Source organism: Larimichthys crocea, chromosome XII, assembly GCF_000972845.2.
Source record: "Larimichthys crocea isolate SSNF chromosome XII, L_crocea_2.0, whole genome shotgun sequence".
NCBI lineage: Eukaryota > Metazoa > Chordata > Actinopteri > Sciaenidae > Larimichthys > Larimichthys crocea.
In genome coordinates this window covers 26823133-26849552 of record NC_040022.1, presented here as the reverse complement: position 1 = coordinate 26849552, position 26420 = coordinate 26823133, and the positions used below count along the sequence as shown (strand labels likewise).

Here is a 26420-nt window from a genome sequence, read left to right as displayed (position 1 = left end):
CTTTTATGAAGCGAATTGGGAGATCTTGAGCTGCAGTGTGGAAAAAATGTGTTACATCCAGTTGCAAAGACCCCGAAAGGTTAAAAATGGTGTTTTTTAAGCCAACTTCCATTTTGGTAACAGTTTTTTTTTTTCTAGCTGCGTGTTCCTAATCAGAAAGTTTTGCTACCTGGAAGTGTTTGCGTGAGGATGAAATGATCTTGAGGATCCTCTTTACGTGAATAGCTTCTGGTTTTAGTTATCTTAGCACAAAATGAGTGAGAATACGTGTGATCCACATGCACAGAGTTAACATTTAAACAACAATTAGGAAGTGCAATTTGCGGGTTAGACTTCAGGTCGGACTGCGTTGAACTGGAGCCATGTTGCTGAGGACCATTGACAATAAATGGATGTAATTACGTTCCTTGTTCTAAGAATGTTTTTGTACATTAAGGTTTGGTTTGAGCGGGGCGATGTGAAGAATGTTTTTTTTTTTTTTTCTGGTGGTTGTGGTCGGGAGACCTCAAACATTTTCAGTTTGGAGCCTAAATGAGAAATTTTGATCCACACTCAGACTCTGGATCATTAAAAATGAGGTCAAAAAGAAATAACCGATCTAACGTTACTAATTTGAGTGACGCCGCCGTTATTTCTGCACGTTTTATGTCCATTAACTACAAATGACTTCTAGTTAACATAATAGCATACCGCAGTGTGTTTTAAATTCTTCAGCATGTTTTCCCATTGAGAGTACAGCATGTTATCTTAATCTCTTGGCCTCTCTTGGCCTCCCGCTAATCAAAATCACCATATTTACTAAGAAAGGAGACCTCCGTGTAAGGCAGGAGTGAATAGTTTACAGTAGATAGGACAGAACAATAAACCGAGTTACACCGAGGAGAAGGGGTGCTGATGCTGGACAAGGTGAAACGAGGTCGATAATAAGGAGCCGTGATAACGATTGGGGCTTTTGTTGGAGACGGAGGGAGCAAGAAGGGGGAGAACGCTCTGGAATGTGAAGAATGAGGGTTTGTTTAATCCTCGTGGGGGATAAATTATTAGCAGCGAAGGGAACCCTGCTGTGCAAGACAGGCCCGTCTCCTACCGCGGGAGTCCAGAGTGTGAGATCTGCGTATCGGTTTCGTGCACCCACGAGACAAACTGCATGCAGCTGTTTAAAATGACTGCAGTTATAAAAGTGAAATTTACAACAATCTCAGGAAATGAGTGTCACCGAGGAGCTGCTGCGTCAGTTGTTTGCTACATCTCTCTCCAACATGAAGTAGAAGTGAAGCGTGTCACCCTTCAGTGAACCGTGACATGACACTGCAGCGATGCTGATCCAGCTAAAAGCCGCCGTTTTCCTGTGCTGTCATTTAGATTTATCTTGAATCCATGCAGAGGGTCTGGCCTTAAAATCTGATGAATGAAATGAGCCAACTTATTTCCATCTCCCGTTAACATTACCTAAATGATTGGCTGTGAGCTGTTGTGGTGGAAATAGCAGCGCAGCTAAGAGTTCTGATGAGGTGTTCAAATTAAAAACACGTGTTGCTGTGGAAAAGTGATTTTGTCTTCAGTACTTTTTAGCGGTCTGTGTAATCTGGCTTTGCACTATTCACTCAGGAGGGGTGGGGGGGAAAGGGGGAAATGAGAGCAACGGAGAGAAAAGGGGAAACACAAAGGGGATAAAGATTTAGCGAGGCAGTAATGAGCTACTGGAAGGGAAGAGCACATGCAGTTTGATTGGTGCACCTACGCCAAGCCAGCATGGCATCCTGGGTAAATATGACCCAGCAGTTAGTTGCCGTGGCGATCTAGGAAGCAGCAGCTGCCAAGAGGGCCAAGGTGAGAGCACGGAGCAGACGGATGGATGCACTCATTCATTAAAACAGAACGGGCCGAGTTCATTTCACAAAGGATCCGTTACTAAAAGTTAACGAACACGGCAAGACGAAGATTTAAAAAAAAAAATCTTCTGTACAGTAAGATAAAAGAGCAACCACGACACCATAAATACTCAGAAAACAGTGCAATACATAAAGTGTTATATAATAAATAGAATCTGAGTCTGATAAATACAAAAAAATCATTGGTGGTGACACCTTTAGCCACAGTCTGAGGCTGGTTTTAAACCCTTTAAAGCTTCCAGAATCTCTAATGTTTAAGAGTAGATACTCTATTACTGGCCACCAACCAGACTTGGGCAGGCGTCCTCTAAGAGGAGAGTTATATTACAGTGATGATAATTGGTTTATTATCTAGTACTATTAGGACCTGCTTATAGAGGCAAGCGGCAACTTTTGTGTCTGTATATGTCGTGTCCTTTGTGTGTGTGGAAGTGCCAAAAGCTGCAGTTCCTCTAACGTCCACTTGAGGCTGGCTCCAGAAGTGAGTCAGTCTCCATAAGTCCCCATGTTAGACAGCAGAAATAAACATGTTTACAGCCTGGTACAAAAAACTGTTTTGGTCTCTGTAGCTAATTTCCCCGTTCATGACAACTGTACTGAGGGTGAATTTATATACAACTCACCTTATACGTTGTTCTTTCTTTTTACTGTCAGTGCTCAGGATCTACAAATTTCCAACTACACCACTAGATAAATAATTGGATAAGCTGTTCAGCAGCAGCGGTTTGATGCTCTCTGCTCGATGGATCAACAGTGTGTTTTTACAAACCTCCCATCGATTCTTGCAAGCGAAGGCAGCGTCTGCTTCACGTTGTCTGATTGCACAGGATCATGAAGTGGATGGTAGATTAAAGGAATGATTGTCTAGTGTGGAAAGAGCCGGAGGGGGGTTTATATGTGGAGGTGATGGGCGTCCGCAGAGGAATATAAGGTCAAATGAAAAGTATAAAGAGGGCTTCAGAGAGAAGCTGGATAAATAGATGTGTGATGGGCAGAGAATGAAGTGCGTATAGCTCAATGGTGTGTGTGCTTTCAAGCTCCAGCAGACACCCGCCGACTCACCAGTGATTCTTTATAATGACACACAGATACACAGACACCAGAATATCTTTAAAAATATGAAGACTGACACATTCTTCTGTATTTTCTTTGGTCTTGTTGTCGTGCTTTTTGCCTGTGGAGCCATGGTGTCTATTACCACTCATGCTGCTACAGTTCCAAACAAATGACGGCTGCTGGTGCCAAAAGAGACAAAACAAAAGTTCCTGTGCACTATAGAGGAAAGACTTATCCATCACATGGTGTTTATTAAGGCGCCAGAGCAACACTTGAGCTAAGTGGATGGGCATTTGGGGCTGACTGCAGTTGCGGGGGCATTTGGAAAGAGGTTGAGTAAGGGGGTTAAACGGAATTACAAAATCACGACCGATTTTTTTTTTTTTTGTTCACGTTTGTCGCAGATTGTAATCAGGCGCTAATTTCAGAGGCATGAGGTCACACGTGCAAACTTACCCTTTAATCATATCAAGCTGGGAGTGTATGTTTGGTTTGTCTTATTCGTGCTGGCTTACGCAGTGTTGCGTGCTTCAGTCCAGCGATGCTTGGAGGTGCAAAGACATTACATTACGGGAGGGGGGGGGCATCTGATAAGCATCAGGTGTATGTAGATGTGAAACACAGACAGGAAGGGTAATCAAACTTTGACCCGCGTTTCGACGGCTAACTCGTCAACAAGGGAGATGTATCCGGTAAAAGTGAGCGGCTCATTCATCATTCCACCCCCCCGCTGTTACAGCAACTCTCGTCCAACACAAGTATGCATACATTAGCATTCATCATTTTTCTTCTGGGATGAGAGTTTTACTGGAAAGAGGAATGAAAATCACTCTTAGTGACGTAAGGTCCAGGTGCAAACGCACACTCACGCTCAGTTCACCAGCTTTTTGTCACCCGAGGGAAGTTCGCGCTTTGGTGCGAGAACAAAAGGTCACTTCTTCGGTGAAAGATAACACCTTAAACGAGCATCTGAGCCGTCTGTGAAAACCGACCCACATCAGCAAGCTGTGACTTAATGGGTTATAGGAGGCAATCATCCCCACGGTGGATGGATAATATTATCCATTTTAGGATCTGGCTTAATCACGGTGCACAAAAGAGCTGAGAGAATTACATCGGAAAAGTTTTTCAGCGTACAAAAGCATGACCTCAACTGCCCAGGATAATATCTAACAGAATATAATGTGCTTCCATTACTTCAGCAGTGCAGCTCGTTGTTGCAGGGTGGCCCCATTTCTTTCACTTTTACTGAGCTTGTGGAATGTGGAGGTGTTCCCAAATTTGTCTTTTTCAGGAAATGAAAAATCTCCTTACTTCCTGCCACAAGAATGTCAGCGATGATTGAAGGGCAGCGGGAGGACTCAGTTTGTGACTGGCACAAGACTCTGTTACTTTAAAACCATAATCGAACCTGGCGTTGTTTATTTTGTGTGGAAGCAGAAGCCAGAACTCCAAAGAGCCCGTTTGCACATATAGGTTACGTGTTTATGTGACGATAGACATGTTCAGATGTTTCAGCCTCTGGCTCGTGCTGTTGACCGATGAGACGAGGTCATCTCGACTCTGTCACCTGTCTGCTAAACAGTGGTGTGATGTCAGGCTTCATTTTTCACGCAGTACACAAGCAGACAGTCCTGTGAGTTGAAGTCATGCCTGCTGCTCTCAGCCACAGTAAAACAGTTACTACACTACATGTGGTTTTTATCAGATGGCTCCTTTGATGTGAGCTGGTGGATGTTAGAAGCTTTATTGAGGCTGATCTATGGAAAAAAGACGAAGTTTGAAGCTGTAGTGGAGGATAATAAGAGCACTTTTCAGGAGTTCAAATCATCATGAGACACACAAACATTAATCACACGTTAAAGATCTGAAAGGTGCAGCTTGATGAATGATTTATATCATTTCTATTTATATATCAAACCAACATTTTGGGGTTTGTTATTTATTTACTTTCTAGTTTTTTGTTCATTCAGAGGAAAAAGAGGTGCTCAGTTAACTCAACCACACACAGGAACTTGAAGTCCTCTGAGCTATAAAACACTTTGCCTGGTAAAACCTGCCAGGATATTCACAGACCTAAATCTAAATATGAACAGAAATATGTCGTTCACCAGTCGACATATGACATCAGGGCATGCTCTGACGGTTACAGTTTGTGTTAAGCGGGTCGGTTCCCTCTTGGTTCTGGTTCTTTGAGTTCTTTGTAGTGTGGAGAAAGTTGAGAGGTCACACACTTATAGCATAGCTGATCCTGTCATCTAGAGCTGGGTCTGAATTCCTTGTTAGAGGTACGGTTACTGGTCTGGGTGTCCGTTTATTGCCGTCGCACAGCGTGGCTTTGCAGGATGAAGGAGGCTGAGGAATGAACTTCTGGCTGTAAAAGTGTTTCCCATCATTCTCAGGAAAAATGACCTGATGCTGTGCCCCGTACCATCAAGCAGAACTGGCTATGTTGCGTTGCATTTCAGTGTGTTCAACAGCAGTCCAACTACTTGACCACTAAAGCCTCTTAGCAATTACTTTTAATGAAACCAGGGAGAGGACGGAAAGATGCTGACTGTGTTTTTTCTGTTTTCTCTGAACAGATCGCGAGGACCAATCAATCCTTTGCACGTAAGTACCGCAACTCTTAACTCCCCATTAATTGTCCTCCTATCTCCTCTCTCTCTTCTCCTGAGGTCAGTTCTGTTGGTTCTGGTGATAGAGCAGCTTGGCAGGCTGGAAAATGAAACTGTCCCCAGCTGAAGATTATATAGCTGCACCTTTAATAAGGTGATCTCATACAGAAGCAGGGTTTGAAATGTTTATATATGTACGTATACATACGATGAGAGCGCTTCATAGGGGTCATCACTTCTGATGTACCTGGTTTGTGAAGTAACCTTTCCTCCCCTTAGTTCCTCTCAGTTTGCCAGCTCCCGTCACCCTGCTGTTTTATTTAAAGGCTGGTTTCAAATAGCTTTTTCGCGGACGTTGGGTTGTGCAGCAGCTCTGCCCAATACTAAGACGACGAGTTATGAGTGCGGTTTGGTGGCCTGCCTTCATCTTCTTTGGCAGAGAGTAATTGAGTGCCACACACTCTTTTTGAGTGTGGCTTTGACTTGAGGCTGCCAATGGACGGACAAGAGCTGTTGCATAATTAGTCTTAAAGTCTGGAGACGACACCCCCTGTTGGTGACAGCGGAGACGTTTTAGCAGTAGTGGTGAGCAGGCTGGTCACCCAGGGAAGCTTCAGAGTGAAAGCATCTTCGAAAGTATTTTAAATCCATGAAAATGGAAGAAAGAAGTAAAGAAGATCCAGTTTGTTGGAGAAATTGACCCTCTCAGTTGAATCAATCCAAGTCTGAAACACAGAATGACAGAGTACATCTTCTTCTTGTGCTGCTCTAATGCTAAACTTCCCTCCGGACATCAGTACAGTTTGATCCGAACTAATCTTTCCTTGTTGTACTTTTGCCAAAACCTCAATTTTATTGAAGGGATGTAGCATCATGTCTGTTTCAGACACTGAAGAAGCACCAATTTTAAAAGAAAGCACAGGTTACCTGACCGGGTTGTGTAGGTCAGCTCACCACCTCCCTTAGAATAAAAAGGGAGCTTTGCAACGACAAACTTTTAATCCAGTTAAAATGCCACAAGCCTATTTAGCATAGACTTATCGAAGGTCTTGTGCAGTTATGTGGTTTAGCAAACCAGGGTCTTATGTCAACTTCTTGGTATGTACTGATGAACTCCACCTCCCAGCTCTCGCTATCAACACAAACCAACGTCTATCTCAGCAAAACACACAGAGAGCTTGTAGAATCTCACACTTACAAAGTCTGCCTTAGGAAGAAATGATAAAATGTGGAGAAAGTCAGCGAGTTATTATTTCCACTCCTGTGAAACTATGAAGACATCAAGCCAAACTGGGATGTGTAACTATCTTGACCTATATTGCTATTGTTGTTGTATCCCGTGTTCGAGGACTCGCCCATCGAACTCTGGTGCTGCAGTTCTCCGTGTGCAGCGGAGCTAATAGCCAGCTAGACTAAAGCCACTGGTATGCAGCTCAGTGTAGTGTTGCTGGCCTGGTTTCGGCGTTGGCCTCTGCGTCCTGACTGTGGGAGCTGTGGATGGCCCTGCCTGAACACAGCTATCATTAGAGACGGCCTAAAAAGCCTGGAAACTTTGGAGACGGGCCCACCAAACCACAGCTCTCCAGTCAAACAGACGAATGGATGCCGATAGCCCGATGGTTGTTGCTCCTCTCTTTATTTATTCTTTCCTTCCTTCCATCCAATCTCTCTTGACCGCCATAATGATGCCTTATTTTGGTTTTACAATGTTTTGTCTGTACCTTCTTAAATTGTGGACGATTTACACAGATTATTTCCTGTAATGTGGCTGTGGGTCACAGCTAAAGGCCTATAATTCATGATTGCACGCTCAGAGCGTTGTAAATATTTGTCGGATGTGATGAGAAAAGTGTGTTTTTCCTCACTTCTCCTCGTTCTTCACTCACTCCCTCTGTCTGCCCCATGTGGATCTCCATGCCGTCTGTCTCTTTTGTTGTTTTCAGAGGCGAATCAGGCGCTGGCAAGACCGAGAACACGAAGAAGGTCATCCAGTACCTGGCCCACGTTGCCTCCTCACACAAAGGACGCAAAGACCACAACATTCCTGTGAGAGCCACACTACCTACATTTTGCCTTCTCTACCTTTGGCTAAGCTCCAGTTTTTACATCACATTCGAACTATCCTCGGTCTTTTTCACCTGTTAAAGTAAAAACTGGATGGCCGTGTTGAAATAGTTCATTCTGGGAAACACGATTATTCTCATCCTAGTGGATTGTTCACAGCGTTAAATAATAATATAAGGCCACAGTCAGCAGCTCTTTAGCTTACTTTAGCACAAAGCCTGGCTCTGCTCAGCAGTAACAGAGTCTGCTCAGTAATTAACACTTTATATCTCTCTCTCTGTTTATTCTGTGCCTAAGCCAGTTATTTTGGACCAGTAACTTCCCGGAGTCTCTGCTGGTTGCCTGGCAACTGCACAGAGCCAAGAAATAGTCTGGCAGATAAAACCTCCCATAAAAGAACAAACTGTCATTTTGACACTTTGGTTTCTGCAACACAATTAAACATGTTCATAAAGGTTGGGGTTAGGGAAAGAGGAGGTGCGCTGTCCTTCCCCCCCGGTTGGTCGAGCCACTCTGGTCCCAGTTGCGGTTGCGGGAACGTTGGCGCCTTTGTCCATAGCGCGGCCACGGTCCAATCTTGATCCTCAGAGTACCCTATGATAATGCAGCCTCTGTTATTTCAAAAACGAAAACCAAATCAAATTTCTTTCAAAATACAAAACTAAATATCGTGTGCCTAACATTTCAACCCTTTAACGGGTCTTTCTCACTATGAAAACAAACTGTCAGGCTGGCGAACACGCAGGCTTCTCTCCCACAATCAGAACTAAGGGCAGGGTTAGGTGTAGTGGTTATTACATCGACTCTCCTCGAGTTGTCCGACGTCGTACGTGGTTTGGTATACATCATAGAGGAGGAGAGGGTGAGGAGAGAGAGCAGAGAAGTGTGAGGTATGCTGAGTCGATGCTGTCCTGGTTCAGTTTGAGTTGATGTGTGTGTGGTGGACGGCGTCTCGCCTCAGCTGGTCCAGAAGATGAAATCCAAAATCCATATAGCGTTAAGGATGAAATATGGCTGAGAAGTCGGTTAGTGACTTAGGATGTAAAATATAAAGAGGAGATCATAGTTCAGGTTCAAGGCGGTTAGATCAGGATACTCCACAGGTGTTTGAGGATATCCGAGGTTCAAAGGTGGGAAGAGATGTAGCTGACTGATGGCTGTAGATTCATATTTATCATGCAGTCATGAGAGCGGTGTCGCGGGAGGAAGAGAATAAACATGTTTCCCAAAATGTCAAACTACTGAATGGATGAACTGTGATGTTATTGTTCTAGATACTCAACTGAAGTTGTGTCTTAATCCGCAGCTAACCTCATAGATTTTTAATATGGCCTGACCGGTCACTGCTGCTGCTTCATGTCATCCGGTGCCCCGATGCTGGGCGATGCTCAGTGTGTGTGTGTGTACTGCTGTTTCCTGTGGCTTGTGTCTGACATGAGCGCTTCAGGTTTTTAACACTTACATTTGTTTATCCATAACAAACAGCCCGAATCTCCCAAAGCATTCAAGCTCCAGGCAAGTGTATCTCCCGCTTTCTCAAAAAAAAAACAAAAAAAAAGAGTGTGTGGTTTGTTTTTTTGTTAATGTTTGTGTGTACGTGCATGCCTCTGTCTCTCTAAATCTCTGCCGCTTCCATAATGATGCTGACAGACTAATCTAAGCTTCTCTCTTTATGAGGTATTTGTTTGTGCTGGCTCAAGTCTCCTCACATGATTATTTGAAGCCCAGTGAATCTGCCATTAAAGCAGCAGCGGGCTCATGATACTAAAACACTTTGTTTTATCAGTTGCTTCGGATTTATTAGAACAGTTTGAAAATCGAGATGTTTCATTAGAAACGCTAAAAAAAAAGGTCAAACCTTTTATTAAAAGTGTGCACGTTCAGTGCTAGTCGCTCTGGGGTCAGATCCTCTTTCACATCAGCTGAGATCAGTGTGAACGTCAGACCACAGCCGCACTAAACATCTCTCCTCTAACATGTCATGCTAAACTTCATCATTTACATTTTTAGTGACGTAAATTTATGAGGTTTAAAATGATCAGACATGATGAAACGTATTGATGATCGTAGTTGTTGTTGTATTCATGCATGTTTTTCCGTTGTAGATGCATGCGTGTAGTCTGAGGAGCATCTCAGTTAATAATTCATTGGCCTGTTTCTTCAGCCTTGGCTGTGATAATTATTATTCTAACTGTGTGGCCCAGTCGATAACCAGACGCAGGGGATGTTTCGGTTTGGGTGTTGTAGCTCCACCTGGATCCACCACGTTTTTGTCCCAGAAGAAACACAAATGAAGACTCTGCTGACACACTCCTGAATTCACCCCAACTCCGTCGCCTGTCTCTACAAAACTTGATATTTTCTGGCGCGCCTCCTCCGCATGATTTATCCAGTAGCTATTTTTCTGTCTCCCTCCCCAAACCAGCGCCTGATGTCTCCGTGTTCTCTCAGTAAATCCAATAACTGTAGAACTGAACACGATCTGGGTGAATGCCTGTTTAATATGCTGCGTTTCAGTAGCTCACAGTGAGTAGCTGTAACTCACTGAGGGCCTCAGTGCATCATCCTCACTGACCTCCTTTAATGCCGCTTCCCTTCTGCGTTGCATTACGCCTGCCTCTGAGCGCAGGCCAGAGGAATGTAGAACCACGGGTCGAGGGAGAGGGGACGATCTGGTGGAGGAGAGAGGTTTGGGGTGAAAAAGAAGTGGAGAGGAGAAGGGAGCATAATTCTGTCAGTGAGAAAGACATAAGGGAATACCTGTTCACTCTTAAGTTATGCAGAGATGAATGCACCTGGTTGTGTGTTACTCAGGGCCTGAAAGATTCACTCTCTCTCTGCTACAGGCGAAGGAATTACAATTTCTTCTCTCTCTGTCTGCCAATCTCTTAAAAACACATCCAAGTAGGGCCATAGGTAGTCCCACGTCTCTCTTAATGGACATTTCTCACTGGCTTACAGCATTAGCCATCCAGGCGTCGAAGTCAGAGCTCACGCAAACCTCCCCGGGCAGGCCAGAGTCCAGAGGAGTATCCTGGAGTCAGATCAAGGAAGGATCTGATCTGTTGTAGAGGCTATTTCTGTCCTGCCGCTGCCCTGGATAGAGAAGTTGTGTCATGTCTAGAGGAACCGGAGGTTTCAGGGACTGTATAAAATGTTCCAACCACCTATCAACCCAGATTTTGACATTTAAGAGGAAGCCATCATTACCAACACGGTGGTACGGTCTTTGGATATATACGGTATATCATCACGACCGTAGGAATGTGCAGGCCCCGGAAGAAGGCTCCCTCTCATCAACCCAAAGTGCCCACTCACTGTAATGCATGTGTCCAAACACACTTGCTATATTGCTTTTGCGGTTTTCACGAGTTCCCTCAAACTATTTGGTTGTCTTGGCCCGTTGAACTTGTCGAGTTTCCCTGACAAAAATCACATTGTACTGCAGTCGACTAAAGCAACTCCAACAGAGCCGCGATGAACTGCTGACTGTCTGAAAGATTGTTTTAGCATCATCACTCTTGCTACATTTTTCCCCCTTTTTTTACGAAGAATCGATTTTGCCTCGCCAGCTTGTGTATGTTTTGGCAGACGCAGAAATATATGATGAATAGTGATGAGCGACTTGAGCGATTCTTTTTCCGGTGCCAGGCGTTCTGAATGTTTGACGGCTTTGTTGCTTCTTACCTCTCTTGTCTTTTTCCACAGGGTGAGTTGGAACGCCAGCTCCTGCAAGCCAACCCCATCCTTGAATCTTTTGGCAATGCCAAGACAGTGAAAAATGACAACTCGTCTCGCTTTGTGAGTTCACGGTTCCTGTTTAAATGATCATTGTCTTGATTTAAACGTAAAGACTGAATCCAGGGGAAGGGAAACAGATTGATGGAAACTCCACAGTGACCAGATATACATCATCTAAACCCAAGTTTGACCCAAGTCTTTAGGAGTTAAATATATTCATATATATTATGGGATTCTTAAGGTTAGCTGTATAAAAGAGATTATTAGACGTTTGGCTTCACGTAGCTTTCATGTTTTGCCTTTTAATTCTTCCTTTTACTCGTTTTTAACTTTGAACTTAACTGATGTTCTTTTGTTTGAGCTCAAAACAAACACAAGACATATGAGACCTTTACGGTGAATATGAAGCTACAGCCACCAGATCACCAGATGACTTATCAATCGACCTTCAAGCACCTCCACAGATCACTAATCAACACAGGACTCCAGCACCCCGCCAAGAAATAGTACAGAACCTCCTGTAAAATTAAGGTTTTGATAGAGCTAAACAAACAACATATAAGTTGTCTGTTAGTGAGCTGTAGAGGTGCTGGACGGCAGATTTTGTTACCTAAGCTGAGGTAAATATGAGTCGTATCCAATCAAACATTTTTCCAAAAATGTCAAACTATTCCTTCAATATTTCTCTTTAACTTTAGAATATTTGATAAAAAAACATAGATTTTGTTGTATTTATGTCTTCTTTAATGATAGAATCATTTCCTAAATACTGGATGATCTTATAGTGATGTGTTACATCAACAATTCTCGCTCGGGAACATTTCAAATTGTTGTGTGACTCAGTGAAACATGTGGTCAACATTAACCAACACGGTGTTCAGAGCTGGTGAATCACCGGCTGCCTCAGATGAGCAGCAATGAAGTAGACCAGTAGACAGATGGGCACACACACACATTCACACATCCACACATTCACTGTGAGGAAACCACAGACATGCCTGAGATTCCTTCTGACCTGTTAACCTGGCTTCTCCTAATATAGGCATTCAGTCCTCCACCGCGTCTCTGTCATCAGGCAAAGTGGTATTTAAAATGCCCGGTGCCCGAAGGGAGAAGAAATATACGACAGACGCGTACGGTACAGTTCTTATCAAGCTCAACGCCTGTTTTTTTTATCTTGTTTCCTGCAGGGGAAGTTCATCAGAATCAACTTTGACGTCACAGGCTACATCGTCGGGGCCAATATTGAGACTTGTATCCTTCACCATTCCTTCACTGAATGAGCAGAAGGTCAAAGGATTGTTCTGAGGGAGCTAAAAGACAGGGCACATGTTGCATTTCAGAGCTGAGAGCAGGGCTCACCACGGATTATGCATAACCACAAGAATTGCATTCCTGTTCTGCATATTCTCCAGACAAGCTAGAGGGCACCGAGCTCTAAAGAGACCATGCTCTTATTGTTATTCCTCCATTTTTGTTCAGATTTGTTTATGTCTGCTGAGGGAAATAATGGACGAGGCTCCTCGGGGTTAATAATCCTGTTGCAACATTGAGAAAGAAAGAATAAAAATTTGGTTCCCGTGTGATTTTTTTTTTTTTTAGGATTTATAGGAAGATTTATTGGTTGTGTGCTTTATTAGAGTTCTTGCATTAAAATAATAGTTGCTATGGTGCCTGAGAAAACAGAAATGTGCTTGCATGCTCGTATAAAAATCTAATTACCTGCTCGTTCCTTAACCCTGGCTGTCAGACCTCCTGGAGAAGTCGAGGGCCATCAGACAGGCCAAAGATGAGAGGACCTTCCACATTTTCTACCGCCTGCTGGCAGGAGCCGGAGAGCATCTCCGAAGTGAGTGTCTGTCAACCTCTGTGAGTAGTGAGGTCTCAGTTTACGCCGCTGTGCTTCAGGATGGGAACAGAGCTGAAGAAAGCTGGTCTGAATTAGCACCAGCCGACTAATCTTTTTGTCTTGTTAACTTTTAATTTTAGCCTGTTAGTGCATTGTTTCATGATGATGCAGAACGTGTGCAGACGACACTTAACAGCATATTTCTCTTATGAAATAGCGGCTTTGGATCGCTCCCTCACTTATCCACTTTGAGTCTAGACTGGATGCAAATATACCACATACGTCATCGCAGTCAACAAATAATCATTTCAACTGTTATTTTCGAGGGTTAAATCAACACACAGCGTGATCTTCTATACACTTTACAAGCAGAAAATAAAAACATCTTCAGAAATCATCCGTCTTTCCTCTCCGTCTCCAGCGGACCTGCTCCTCGAAGGCTTCAACAACTACCGCTTCCTGTCAAATGGTAACATTCCCATCCCTGGCCAGCAGGACAAGGATAATTTCCAGGAGACATTGGATGCAATGCACATCATGAGCTTCTCCCACGACGAGATCGTCTGTGAGTAGTCCACCTGAAACGTTCTATATTCTCGCTCTCTTTCTATAATTGCATTCATTCATTTCCTCTCCTGCTCTGCCGTTACCTAATTTACCACCCTGGGGATCAATAAAGTGTTGTCTTATCCTTGCCAGGCATGTTGAAGGTGGTCTCCGCAGTGCTGCAGTTTGGCAACATTGTCTTTAAGAAAGAGAGAAACACTGATCAGGCCTCCATGCCTGAGAACACAGGTAAACATCCAACACACACACACACACACACACACACACACACACACACACACACTAAAGTCAGTCATGATTCATGAATCCAGAAAATGAGATGACCACGACGTCTCAGCTTCCACCTCCAACAGCTGGTGGAAAACAGATGATCGTTTCCACATATACACGTACACGCACAGTTTTCACATTCACTGTGAGCAGGATTTGAGTTGTGTGTCTCTTGGTATTGAAATGTCTGGATCATGTCTGGACTACTGTGACGTCACACACCTCTCAGTATCAGAAAGTCTAATGACTAAGGACTCACTCAGCTCGGCCAGGATATGCCGAATTTAGAGTTGTTTCAAACTTATTTGATTTTTGATTTGAATATTCAAACTTCAGAATCTGAATCTAGTAAAAAAAAACACAAATATAAGCAGTGTGAAGTCTGTGTTTATATAAATCAATAATGTTTCCTCGCGCTCTCAGCGGCGCAGAAGCTCTGCCACCTGCTCGGCATGAACGTCATGGAGTTCACCAGAGCTATCCTCACCCCGAGGATCAAAGTGGGACGAGATTATGTACAGAAGGCACAGACCAAAGAACAGGTAAGGAGGATCATGTTTGCATTCCATGTTTAAGATTTATTTCTTAGCTTCACTTCTTGATCTTTCTCTTAACTACACCTCATTTTTCAAGCCATGGGTCATAAACATCATACTGTGATAAATGCCTCCGAACTATAAAAGCAGCAGCGAGTTTATCTTGTTATATTTGCACTCATCGCTCCATAGGCAGTGTTAACAGCATTATTATCTTGCATAGTTACTCTTCATGGTCCTGCACGCTTTGTTTATCTTTCCTCAGGCTGACTTTGCTGTTGAAGCTCTGGCCAAGGCGACATACGAGCGGCTGTTCCGCTGGCTCGTCCATCGCATCAACAAGGCTCTGGACAGGACCAAACGCCAGGGGGCCTCTTTCATCGGCATCCTGGACATCGCTGGCTTCGAGATCTTCGAGGTGCTGATTGTTTAAATATTCAAACAAACTCACAAAACGCAAGCAACCTTCAAGACATGTTCCTAGATTAAACAGAATTAAACATGTCACTGTAGATAACAAACACGACCTCTGCTTCCCTCCAGCTGAACTCGTTCGAGCAGCTGTGCATCAACTACACCAACGAGAAGCTGCAGCAGCTCTTCAACCACACCATGTTCATCCTGGAGCAGGAGGAGTACCAGAGGGAGGGCATCGAGTGGAGCTTCATCGACTTCGGCCTGGACCTGCAGCCCTGCATCGACCTGATCGAGAGGCCGGTCAGTGTTCTTCATCTGTGTGTGTGTGTATGACAGTATGAGTCCTCCTGTGTATAATATATATGTGTGTTAAACTAATTCTGTCCCCTCAGACAAACCCCCCTGGTATCCTCGCTCTGCTCGATGAGGAGTGCTGGTTTCCCAAGGCCACGGACAAGACGTTTATAGACAAGGTGCTCCAGGAGCAGGGCACTCACACCAAGTTTCAGAAGCCACGTCAGCTCAAGGATAAAGCTGACTTCTGCATCATTCACTACGCAGGCAGGGTATGTATTTCAACCCATTAAGATGTCTTTCACTCTGACTGCTCTCTGGGGAATGGTAGCTGTTGAGTCTGCTGCTGCTCTTAAAGAAGAAAGCTCTTAAAAGTTACAAAAAAAAGCATAAAATCATCATTCATCGTCTGTGTGTGTGTGTTTTCCTTATGCAACAACCTGACCTGTTTTGAAGCTTTTCTCGGGGGGCACGGGCTCCTCAGAAGGCGCCGTTAACCAGGTCATTGCCTGAAAACAATAGCCCAGTTGTCGTCGTGCTGCTGTACGAAACCCACATCTGGTTCACATTGGTGTGAGATCGAGTCTTTGGTGCCTGCCGGTTACGTAAAAGGAGGTTTTCAACTTTCACCTTTGTGTGGTGGTCCGCCATCTGCGCACAGAAAACGATACTCAACAGCATTCCAGAGAGGATGCTTGTCAGTCGCGGCACGAAAGCCGATATCATCCCCAGAGATAGTTTCACTAGATTTACCTGAGCGTCAGTCAGTCTAAACATCATTCCTGGACCCGACAAACAGGTGGAAACCTCAGATTCATCCAGTATTTCGATACCAGAGCCGGCATTAAATGGAAACTTCAAAATAAATCCTGTGTGGCCAAGTGATACCGAAGAGGAAAATACGTGCAAACAGTGTGTGTTTGCTTTTCCAGGATTCTGATGAAACCCATATGGAGATCTTTCATTCCTCATCTCAGGTTGCTGACCATGTCAATTTCTTATTATGTTCTGCTCTAATCTAACACACTTTATATCAGAGGCGAATCAAATCAACACGCTACGTGCAGTAGAAGTGGACCGTGCTGTCAGTGAAATATAATGTGCAAATCATATTAAACCCGAGCGCCAGATGTTTGAGATACAACTCCAGAAAATGATTCTTGTTATGTCAGAACTGTCTGAACTTTCTACCACTCGCTGTACGGCACATCTGGCGCTGCCTGTAGGATAAAACAACTGCATGGTATTTGGAAACAGTATCAGAGCTGTCACTTAAGACGGACTGCACCGACTGCTGCAGACAGGTGAAGCAACAGACCAGAGGCAATTAATCAGAGACTGGAAACCAGTCCTCCGAATGTGTATTTTCAAAGCATTTCCACTGTCAACACTGCAGTACTACAGTAATGAGAGGAAAAGGAAATCAGATTTGATGCCGAGTTTGGGATGTTGGGATGCCAAATCAAATTATAACAGAGGTGTGTGGTAATTGCTGTTATATACAGTACATTACACCTTAAGCTGTGCAGGTCACAGCCTCATTACACAGCCCAATAGCCCAAATTCACAAACAAAACACATTTTGCCTCGGAGGGCTTTACAATCTGTACAGGGAGTGACACCCTCTGTCCTTAGACCCTCGGTTCGAGTGAGGAAAAACTCTTTGAACAAGGAAAAAAGGTGGAAGAAACCTCAGGAAGAGCCACAGAGGAGGGATCCCTCTCTCAGGACGGACAGACGTGCAATAGATGTCACGTGTACAGGACAAATCAACACAAACATATTGTACAATTACAATAAAATCTCGTTATGATTAAGTTAGTACAAACGTACAAAGCTGCAGCGGCCCATGCTTCGATTCTGACCTGCGGTCCTTTGCTCCATGTCATCCCCTCTTAACTTTCTCTCTAATTTATTTGCCCAGTCTATGTGACGACATTTAAATAACGTTGAGGAATCGCTGTGCTGTTTCAGGTGGACTATAAAGCTGATGAATGGCTGATGAAGAACATGGACCCCCTCAATGACAACGTGGCCACGCTGCTGCACCAGTCAACTGACAAGTTTGTGGCTGAGCTCTGGAAAGACGGTGAGTCTCTTCACATTTTCTTTTTTCATACTGTGCTATAAATTCATACTGTGCTATAAATACATCTGCATTTCTCTGCATCAGTCCAGGAGGTTGTTACACGTCATACCTGCTCTATGAGACGCAAACATAAAAGCATTTTAAGCATTTTATGTCTCCACTTTTGTGGGTTTCATTAGACTCTGCAAAAACATCTTACAAGCAACTGAATCTTGTACTTAAATATATAATAAAAAAAAAGGGGAATACATGTTCTCCTCTGTCACACTTCAGCGGCGTGCTTTATGGTTTATCTAATGTGGGATGAGTTCTGCCAGCGAAAACATGAAATGTAAGCGAGGTAAACCACAGCCGCTCTTCTCTTAGAGCTCAATGTCAGATTTACTGCTCATGCTATACTTTCTCCACCGCGGCGAGAGCACCGTTAATATTTCAATCAGACATTTATTTGTTTTTTTTATAAAAACACTTCCTGGATCTTTCTCCTGATTAATGTTCAGCTATGATAACAGTATTACAGTGCATGAACTGTCCTCTTTGTAACAGCTAATTAATGCTTAATTAGTGTGTGTGTCTGTGGGTGTGTGAATGATGGGTGTATGTGTTGGCATGCCTACTTTTCTTTCACTCTCACTGTCTTCTTTCTCTGTCCGTGTCTCTGTTGCTGTAGACATACAGACGTTTCAGAGAGCCTCTTTCTATGACAATGTGTCTGGGCTCCATGAAGCTCCAGGTGAATGATAGTCACATTTAACCTTCGTGTACCGGTGGCTTCTCCTCATCCTCCGCACCGGAGAGATCATTGGTTCCCTTGTTCTGTCCTGGCTGTATTGTGCAACCCTCTAAAAAGTCCCTCCTGGCTTTGCATGGCTGTAATCCTGTCGTATTTACAACCTCTGATACTAAAACATTTCATTTGTCCGTGAATGCTGGAGGCTTACTGCCACTATAATTATGGTAAGCCAGGTAAGGCGTTTTATTTTGTAATTGTGTTTTCTGGTAAAACAGAAAACAGATTGACACAGTTATTGTCAAAAAGGCTGAAAATCTGAGACAGGAAATATTTTACTTAAACATTTACCTCGTCACTGATGAGTTTTAAAACTGCTTACACACCACTGAAACTGGATTGGTGTCATATATCTACTTAAAAACATTTTTCAATCTGTGTAAAGATACAGAGATTAACACTCTGCTGATACAGTTATATTAAAAGATAATCCCAGTGTCTATACAATCTTTTCTTGATTCAACAGGCTGGATCAGAGCTAACAGCAGATGAAAAGTAAATCCTGAATGAATTAAAGTTTCTGCTGACTTAGTGCCGTTATTTATATGTCCTGAGAGAAATAAAATATCTGAGGTTAAACAGAGAAAATCTCAGTAAAGGTCGAGTCCTTGATTTGAGCACAAGAAATTAAATCAAAATCATTTTTTTCTGGTTGTTTTGGTCACAAAGTTATTCAGCTTTAAGATTCTCCAGGATGTTTTATTATTGATATGACGGTTAAAAGAATAAGAAGTGACTTTATAACATCAGCGATGCCAAACCCATACACAGTATAATGTAACTCAGTTATTCAAGAGATGCAAGGAAGAAGTCTAAAGGTTCCTTGTGGAGTTTTTAGTATCTAACAGTGAGATGGAGCTTTTTTCTATAAGTGGATCTCTGTTTTGTTTGTCGTGTTCACACTGTGGCATACGCAGCTCTGCCAATGGTTTCACAGTATTCCACTGATCAGCAGGTGGTGGTAGGACACCACCACATGCACCAACATGCCAGTAAACATGGATTTAAACAAATACTTAAAAGGTCTTTAATGACTAAACTCCACAGGGTTCCTTTATTTCTCTTTGCATTATTGGTAAGATTTTAGATTTAATCCAGCAGTCGTTCTGTTAGTTTATTCTCAGGTAGATCGTCCTTTAAAACCAGTTTTGAGTGAAGGATTGTTCAGCAGACTGACTGAGACACATCGGCTCTGTGTTTTGTTTCCTATAATATCAAACCAGCTGATGGTCCGTGGTCACAGCTGGCGTGACGCCATTGTCTGTCTTCATGCTTTATCGCAAAAGCAGAAAAGAGCAAATCCTGCTCGGCTGAACTTTTATTGGCAACATTTCCTGATCACTATCCATCATCCTGGATTCAAAAGACTTGGCTTTTCTCTTTTCTACATCCATGTAAATCAAACAGCACTTTACTTTGATGTATTCTGCATTTATCAGTGAAACCAGAAACACAAACCTGCGTGTGTTACCCATGTATCCCTGCTTTGACGCTCTTCATCTCATTCTTCATCACCAGTCGATCGAATCGTGGGTCTGGACCAGGTTGCCGGCATGAATGAGACGGCGTTTGGTGCCGCCTACAAGACCAAGAAGGGCATGTTCCGCACCGTGGGGCAGCTGTACAAGGAGCAGTTATCTAAACTGATGGCTACGCTGAGGAACACCAACCCCAACTTCGTCCGCTGCATCATCCCGAACCACGAGAAGAGGGTGAGTTCCCCTTGCTCCATGAAATATGTTGACCTAACATGTCTAGAGTTTAGGTTTCCTCTTCTTCACATCTTTTCTCCTTCTCCCTCCTCCTGCAGGCTGGTAAGCTGGACCCCCACCTGGTTCTGGATCAGCTGAGGTGTAATGGCGTGCTTGAGGGGATTCGTATCTGCAGACAGGGCTTCCCCAACCGCATCGTGTTCCAGGAGTTCAGACAGAGGTAAAGTTCTGCCTCTGGCTCTGAACTTTAGCTGCAGTTTAACAGTGTCTCTGCGACTCTCTGTGATCCACTTCTCTCTCTGCTTCGTGTCCAGGTATGAGATTCTCACCCCGAACGCCATTCCCAAGGGCTTCATGGATGGCAAGCAGGCCTGTGAGAGAATGGTAAGGACTTGCAAGACTCGTGGGTCTCGTTCAGGACAAATGAAATGATCTCAGACAGTCTAAATAAAAAATTAAGAGGCAGTTTTCCTTCATCAGTTCATCATTGTCTCTCCGTGTTGTTGGTAGATTCAAGCCCTGGAGCTGGACGGCAACCTGTTCCGTATCGGCCAGAGTAAGATCTTCTTCAGGGCCGGAGTCCTGGCTCACCTGGAGGAAGAGCGAGACCTGAAGATCACCGACATCATCATCTACTTCCAGGCCGTCTGTCGGGGATATCTGGCACGCAAGTAAGAGTTCAGCTCTACCACTGTTGAAGCTGAGTCATTTCTACATACTGGTTAAAAAAAGTTTTCCTGTCGTCTCACTTACTCTAAATTCTCTTCTTTGCTCCGTAATGCCTCAGGGCCTTTGCTAAGAAGCAGCAGCAGCTCAGTGCTCTGAAGGTTCTCCAGAGGAACTGCGCTGCCTACCTGAAGCTGCGTCACTGGCAGTGGTGGAGACTCTTCACCAAGGTGTGTAAACGTTTGCTTGTTTGTGCTCCGGAGGTCTCTAATCTCCTTGTAGCCAGTCAGATTCATCAGTAGAGCTCATCCTCTGTACCTGCAGGTGAAGCCTCTGCTGCAGGTGACCAGGCAGGAGGAGGAGATGCAGGCTAAAGATGAAGAGCTGGTCAAGGTGAAGGAGAAGCAGACCAAGGTGGAGGGAGAGCTGGTGGAGATGGAGAGGAAACACCAGCAGGTCAGCAATACTCTGCCGCCTTAGTACCAAATATAACTCAATACTTCAGGATGCATAATGGAGAGTTTTGACGTGATGTTTGTGCAGTTAATGGAGGAGAAGAACATCCTAGCGGAGCAGCTGCAGGCAGAGACGGAGCTGTTCGCAGAGGCTGAGGAGATGAGAGCTCGCCTCGCGTCCAAAAAGCAAGAGCTGGAAGAGATCCTCCACGACCTGGAGTCCAGGCTGGAGGAAGAAGAGGAGAGAACTCAGAGCATGCAGAACGAGAAGAAGAAGATGCAGTCCCATATCCAGGTGTGTCCTAGGGGATGCATGCAACATAGAAGTACTGGTTACTTTTCTTGCACTTACACACGAGTTATTTAAATAGCAAAAATATGTTAGTTGTGTTTGCTGCCGTGGTTAAATACTTGTGCGTGTAGGACCTGGAAGAACAGTTGGATGAGGAGGAGGCTGGTCGGCAGAAGCTGCAGTTGGAGAAAGTGACAGCTGAGGCCAAAATGAAGAAATATGAAGAGGACATTTTGCTGCTGGAAGACCAGAACTCCAAGTTCCTGAAGGTGAGACAAAGATCTGCATTCAAGCTTTTCAAGGTTTTTGGATGGACCATGGAGGATCTCGCAGTCTTTCCTGCTAAAACCTTCAGATTATTACGATATGTAGATGGATAAATGTGCACTAACACTAACCTGCCTGTGTCTCGTTCCTTCAGGAAAAGAAGCTGATGGAGGACCGAATCAATGAGATGACCTCGATGTTAGCTGAAGAGGAAGAAAAGGCCAAGAACCTGGGCAAGGTCAAGAACAAGCAGGAGATGATGATGGTCGACCTGGAGGGTAAAGGAGTACAGAATACAGAATACATACAAAAGTAAAGTTGGAATATTACCCTGTAGAAGAACTTTATTCAAAGACCACATCCTCCTCTGTCTTCTAATTTAGAGAGATTGAAGAAGGAGGAGAAGACCCGTCAGGAGCTCGAGAAGTCTAAAAGGAAGCTGGACGGCGAGACGACCGACCTCCAGGACCAGATCGCCGAGCTACAGGGCCAGATCGAGGAGCAGAAGGTTCAGATGTCCAAGAAGGAAGAGGAGCAGCAGCAGATGCAGGCTAGGTAGGAGAAACCGGGTCCACCACAGCTCAGTACTGGTGAAACCAACAAAGTATTACATAACTGTGAGTGCGAGCTAAATATGGCTGTATGAGCTTTAATATTGAGCCTTTGAGGTTCTGCATCATGACGTGAGTCAGTCTGAGCTAAGTGCTACATATCTGCACAGAACATCATCGTTGCAGGATACATTCACACCTGCCTGCTTTTTATTGGGCTGATGGAGTGTACAGCAGTGATCTTATCGTGTTGTAAAAAAATAACAGAAATAGCCTCTGAGCTTTTTATTTATTTATTGTCGTGCTCTCCGCTGACACGCTGCCTGTATTTATTCACTGAATCTCACCGCGTTGGAATGTGTGACCGTATCATTGATGTGTTTGTAATTTGTGTGTTTTTAATTTGGCCTCTGCATCCATCCATGGCTTCAGGAAACAACAAGGCGGCTCTGCTGCCACCTACTGGAGTCTATACGCAACAGAGGAGTTCAGCCTGTGCTGAAACGTTTAGAAATAAACAAAAAAAAAGTTAATGATACAGATTAATTGTCGCACAATGTCGCACTCAGAGAAAAGATGCATTAATAAGGTATAAATAATTTGAACTTCACTATATTTAATTAATAGCTTTAGTTACTAGTCCTAGTCAAGACTAACTAACCAAGACCAGAGTATATCGAGACCGAGACTTTGAGTCGCCTCATTAAAGCGTCGTCTTGCAGTATTTACAAACCACTATGTGTTCTATCGGACGATGTTTTGCAAAATGAATTTTATTCCGGAAGATTTGCTCTTTCCTCTTAGACAGTTAACAAATAAATCAGACAATCAAGTGACATCCGCAAAGTTGTAGTCTTGACCGGTCTTAAACTAAAATCCAGAGTCCTCTTTGTCCGAGACTGACACGAGACCGAGGCCTTTAAAAAGTGATGTTGAAAAAATGGTCCTATATAATTATAGGTTATAATTACAGAATATAAAAAGTCATATAAACCCACCTTTAAGACCTGCACCATTAAAGTGACATACAATCATAATGATACTTTTACTTTGGTATGTATATATTTGGGTGCTGTAACTTTTGTACTTCTTTTTCACACTCTGGTATTGCTACTTTTATTTAAGTACGACTTCCACGCTTTCCTCCTGAGGTTTCGTTGCATGTTCTTCATTGTTCACAGGGGTGAAGACGAGGTTAGCCAGAAGAACAATGCTCTGAAACAGGTGAGGGAGCTGCAGGCTCAGCTGTCTGAGCTGCAGGAGGACCTGGAGTCAGAGAAACTGGCCAGGAACAAGGCTGAGAAACTCAAGAGGGACCTGAGTGAAGAGCTCGAGGCCCTCAAGACCGAACTGGAGGACACCCTCGATACCACCGCTGCTCAGCAGGAACTTAGGTGCTGCACTCTGCATCTTACATTTATACCATCAACAGTATCATTAGGTCAACAGGAAAGTTAAGACGTGTCTGTGTCTCTGTTCTCTGCAGGACCAAGCGTGAACAGGAGGTTGCAGAGCTGAAGAAGACAATCGATGAGGAGACTAAAAACCACGAATCTCAGATCCAGGAAATGAGACAGAGACATGGCACTGTCCTGGAGGAGCTGTCTGAACAGCTGGAACAGGCCAAGAGGGTAACACACCTTTCCACAGTCTAACACCACAGGCGATCGCTTCATCATCTGACTACACTCATGCTTGTTGTTGATTTGTGTCTAGTTCAAAGCCAACCTGGAGAAGACAAAGCAGAGCCAGGAGAGCGCTAACAAGGAGCTGGCCAGCGAGGTGAAGAGCCTGCAGCAGGCAAAGACGGAGTCTGAACACAAGAGGAAGAAGCTGGAGGGTCAGCTGCAGGAGTTCATGGCCAGAGTCACCGAGGGAGAGAGAGCCAAGGGAGAGCTGTCGGACCGCACTCACAAACTGCAGGTGAGGGACGGAGACGGAGACGGATCTGCTTAGATACGATGGAATCAGTTCATTGTGATAAATATGTTAATACATTATTGAATTTGAGTGAAATAACCATTAAAAGTCTCCACCCAGATTATGTCTAGGTTATGACTCAAATAATAAAAGTACCACTAAAAACAGTGTACAGGTCCTGAGAAAACACAATGAGAGAAACTGAAACGTGACCAAGTTCCTCTTTAAATGATTGAGTAGTCAGATATTATGTAACAAAACATGAGTTCTGTGCCACTGAGTGTTTCTTTAAACTCTTTTTAAGTCTTCATGTTTAAACTTTCTGGACATTTTTTAGATTTGTAATGCTTATCTTCTGATATAAACTGATATAAAACCACATGTCACCGGAATGTTGGATCAGACCAAAGTAAAAAACTGTTTATTTATGAGGTCCATGTGTTCAAATGTGATGACCGCTTAGAATTATAAACATTGTGTTGATTTAAATTCATGTACTGTAGAAAAGTTTGGTGGGTCCACATCAGTTATTTTAGGGTTATTTGGGATTGTTTGAAAATAGATTCTTGATTAATCTACAACATAAGACGTAACCTGGTTGAACTGTGGCACCTCTCCACACAGACTGAGTTGGACAACGTGTCCACCCTGCTGGAAGACTCAGAGAGGAAAGGTATCAAGATGACCAAAGACGTCGCCGGACTCGAGAGTCAGCTACAAGACACACAGGTGACGTGCAGCGTCTCGGATTTGTCGATCCACGCTCCACGTCCTTTTGATTTAATCTAACTGGACAAATCGTCTATCGTCATTTAGGAGCTGCTCCAAGAAGAAACTCGTCAGAAACTGAACCTCAGCAGTCGTATCCGTCAGCTGGAGGAGGAGAAGAACACTCTGCAGGAGCAGCAGGAGGAGGACGAGGAGGCGCGCAAGAACCTGGAGAAGCAGGTGTTGACGCTTCAGGCTCAGGTAGGACGTGCGGTCCGTGGTGTAGGGAACAAACTAATATTTTGTTGATTTTTATTCAGACTTCTTTTTTGTTTGCAGCTGTCAGAGAGCAAGAAGAAGCTGGAGGATGATGTTGGAACAATAGACGGCCTGGAGGAGACGAAGAAGAAGCTGCAGAAGGACCTGGAGCTGACCAGCCAGCGTTTGGAAGAGAAGACTATCAGCTTTGAAAAGATGGAGAAGACAAAGACCCGTCTGCAGCAGGAGCTGGATGATCTAACCGTAGACCTGGATCATCAGAGACAGATCGTCTCCAACCTGGAGAAGAAACAGAAGAAGTTTGACCAGGTGAGAACGCACTTTGTCCTGCTTGAAAAACAATTCTCTGAGTTATTATTCCCACAAACCGTGACGTCCTCCTCCTCTGCAGATGCTGGCCGAGGAGAAGAGCATCTCGGCTCGTTACGCTGAAGAGCGCGACCGTGCTGAAGCAGAGGCCAGGGAGAAGGAGACCAAAGCTCTGTCCATGACCAGAGCTCTGGACGAGGCGCTGGAGGCCAAAGAGGAGCTGGAGAGGGTTAACAAGCAACTTCGTGCTGAAATGGAAGATCTGATGAGCTCCAAGGACGACGTGGGGAAGAACGTGAGTGTCAGGATTAATAATAAAGAACTTCTGATTTGTCATAACGGTTGAGCAGAAGTCTCACTATCATCCATCTTCCCTCGCAAGGTCCACGAGCTGGAGAAGTCCAAGCGTACTCTGGAGCAGCAGCTGGAGGAGATGAAGACTCAGCTGGAGGAGCTGGAGGACGAGCTGCAGGCCACGGAGGATGCCAAGCTGCGTCTGGAGGTCAACATGCAGGCCATGAAAGCTCAGTATGAGCGAGACCTCCAGGGCCGAGACGACCAGAACGATGAGAAGAAGAGAGCGCTGGTCAAACAGGTGCGGAGTAAGACGTAATGTTACATAACAACAGCTTAATCCTGCCGTTTAATCTCACCTCACTGATGACTCGTACTGACTCTCCTTCAGGTGCGAGAGATGGAGGCGGAGTTGGAGGACGAGAGGAAGCAGAGAGGTTTGGCTGTAGCTGCTAAGAAGAAGCTGGAAATGGATTTGAAGGACATAGAGGGTCACATAGAGGGAGCCAACAAGGCTCGAGACGAAGCCATCAAGCAGCTGCGAAAGCTACAGGTACGAACGTTAAAAGCAGTTACACTTCACTCCCAGTCTGAGCGCCTCAGAAGCAGCGATATGTTTTCTCCTTCAGGCTCAAATGAAGGACTATCAGCGGGAGCTGGAAGACGCCCGAGCTTCCAGAGACGATATTTTCGCCATATCGAAGGAAAATGAGAAGAAACTGAAGAGTCTGGAGGCTGAGATCGTACAGCTACACGAGGTACGGCGGGGTGAAAAGCACAGAGG

General features: G+C 44.3%; 1 protein-coding gene across 4 annotated transcripts in view; it reads left to right on the top strand.

The window, feature by feature from the left end:
• Positions 1-26420, top strand: part of LOC104931367 (myosin-10) — a 52526-nt gene that overhangs the window by 22148 nt on the left and 3958 nt on the right. The window contains exons 4-37 of one of the 4 annotated variants that reach the window (XM_019265948.2): positions 5534-5561; positions 7510-7612; positions 9116-9145; positions 11339-11431; positions 12562-12625; positions 13122-13220; positions 13642-13785; positions 13920-14015; positions 14481-14599; positions 14859-15011; positions 15137-15310; positions 15403-15576; positions 17279-17393; positions 18064-18126; positions 19702-19895; positions 19994-20115; positions 20210-20279; positions 20406-20566; positions 20683-20791; positions 20886-21017; positions 21105-21311; positions 21440-21577; positions 21730-21853; positions 21959-22130; positions 23308-23520; positions 23613-23757; positions 23843-24049; positions 24671-24775; positions 24863-25015; positions 25094-25342; positions 25425-25637; positions 25725-25937; positions 26028-26189; positions 26266-26394. In XM_019265948.2, the coding sequence (XP_019121493.2) occupies positions 5534-5561; positions 7510-7612; positions 9116-9145; positions 11339-11431; positions 12562-12625; positions 13122-13220; positions 13642-13785; positions 13920-14015; positions 14481-14599; positions 14859-15011; positions 15137-15310; positions 15403-15576; positions 17279-17393; positions 18064-18126; positions 19702-19895; positions 19994-20115; positions 20210-20279; positions 20406-20566; positions 20683-20791; positions 20886-21017; positions 21105-21311; positions 21440-21577; positions 21730-21853; positions 21959-22130; positions 23308-23520; positions 23613-23757; positions 23843-24049; positions 24671-24775; positions 24863-25015; positions 25094-25342; positions 25425-25637; positions 25725-25937; positions 26028-26189; positions 26266-26394 (4673 nt within the window). The remainder of the gene's footprint in view (positions 1-5533; positions 5562-7509; positions 7613-9115; positions 9146-11338; positions 11432-12561; positions 12626-13121; positions 13221-13641; positions 13786-13919; positions 14016-14480; positions 14600-14858; positions 15012-15136; positions 15311-15402; positions 15577-17278; positions 17394-18063; positions 18127-19701; positions 19896-19993; positions 20116-20209; positions 20280-20405; positions 20567-20682; positions 20792-20885; positions 21018-21104; positions 21312-21439; positions 21578-21729; positions 21854-21958; positions 22131-23307; positions 23521-23612; positions 23758-23842; positions 24050-24670; positions 24776-24862; positions 25016-25093; positions 25343-25424; positions 25638-25724; positions 25938-26027; positions 26190-26265; positions 26395-26420) is intronic. The other 3 variants (XM_027284819.1, XM_027284820.1, XM_027284821.1) reach the window with 3 other exon arrangements.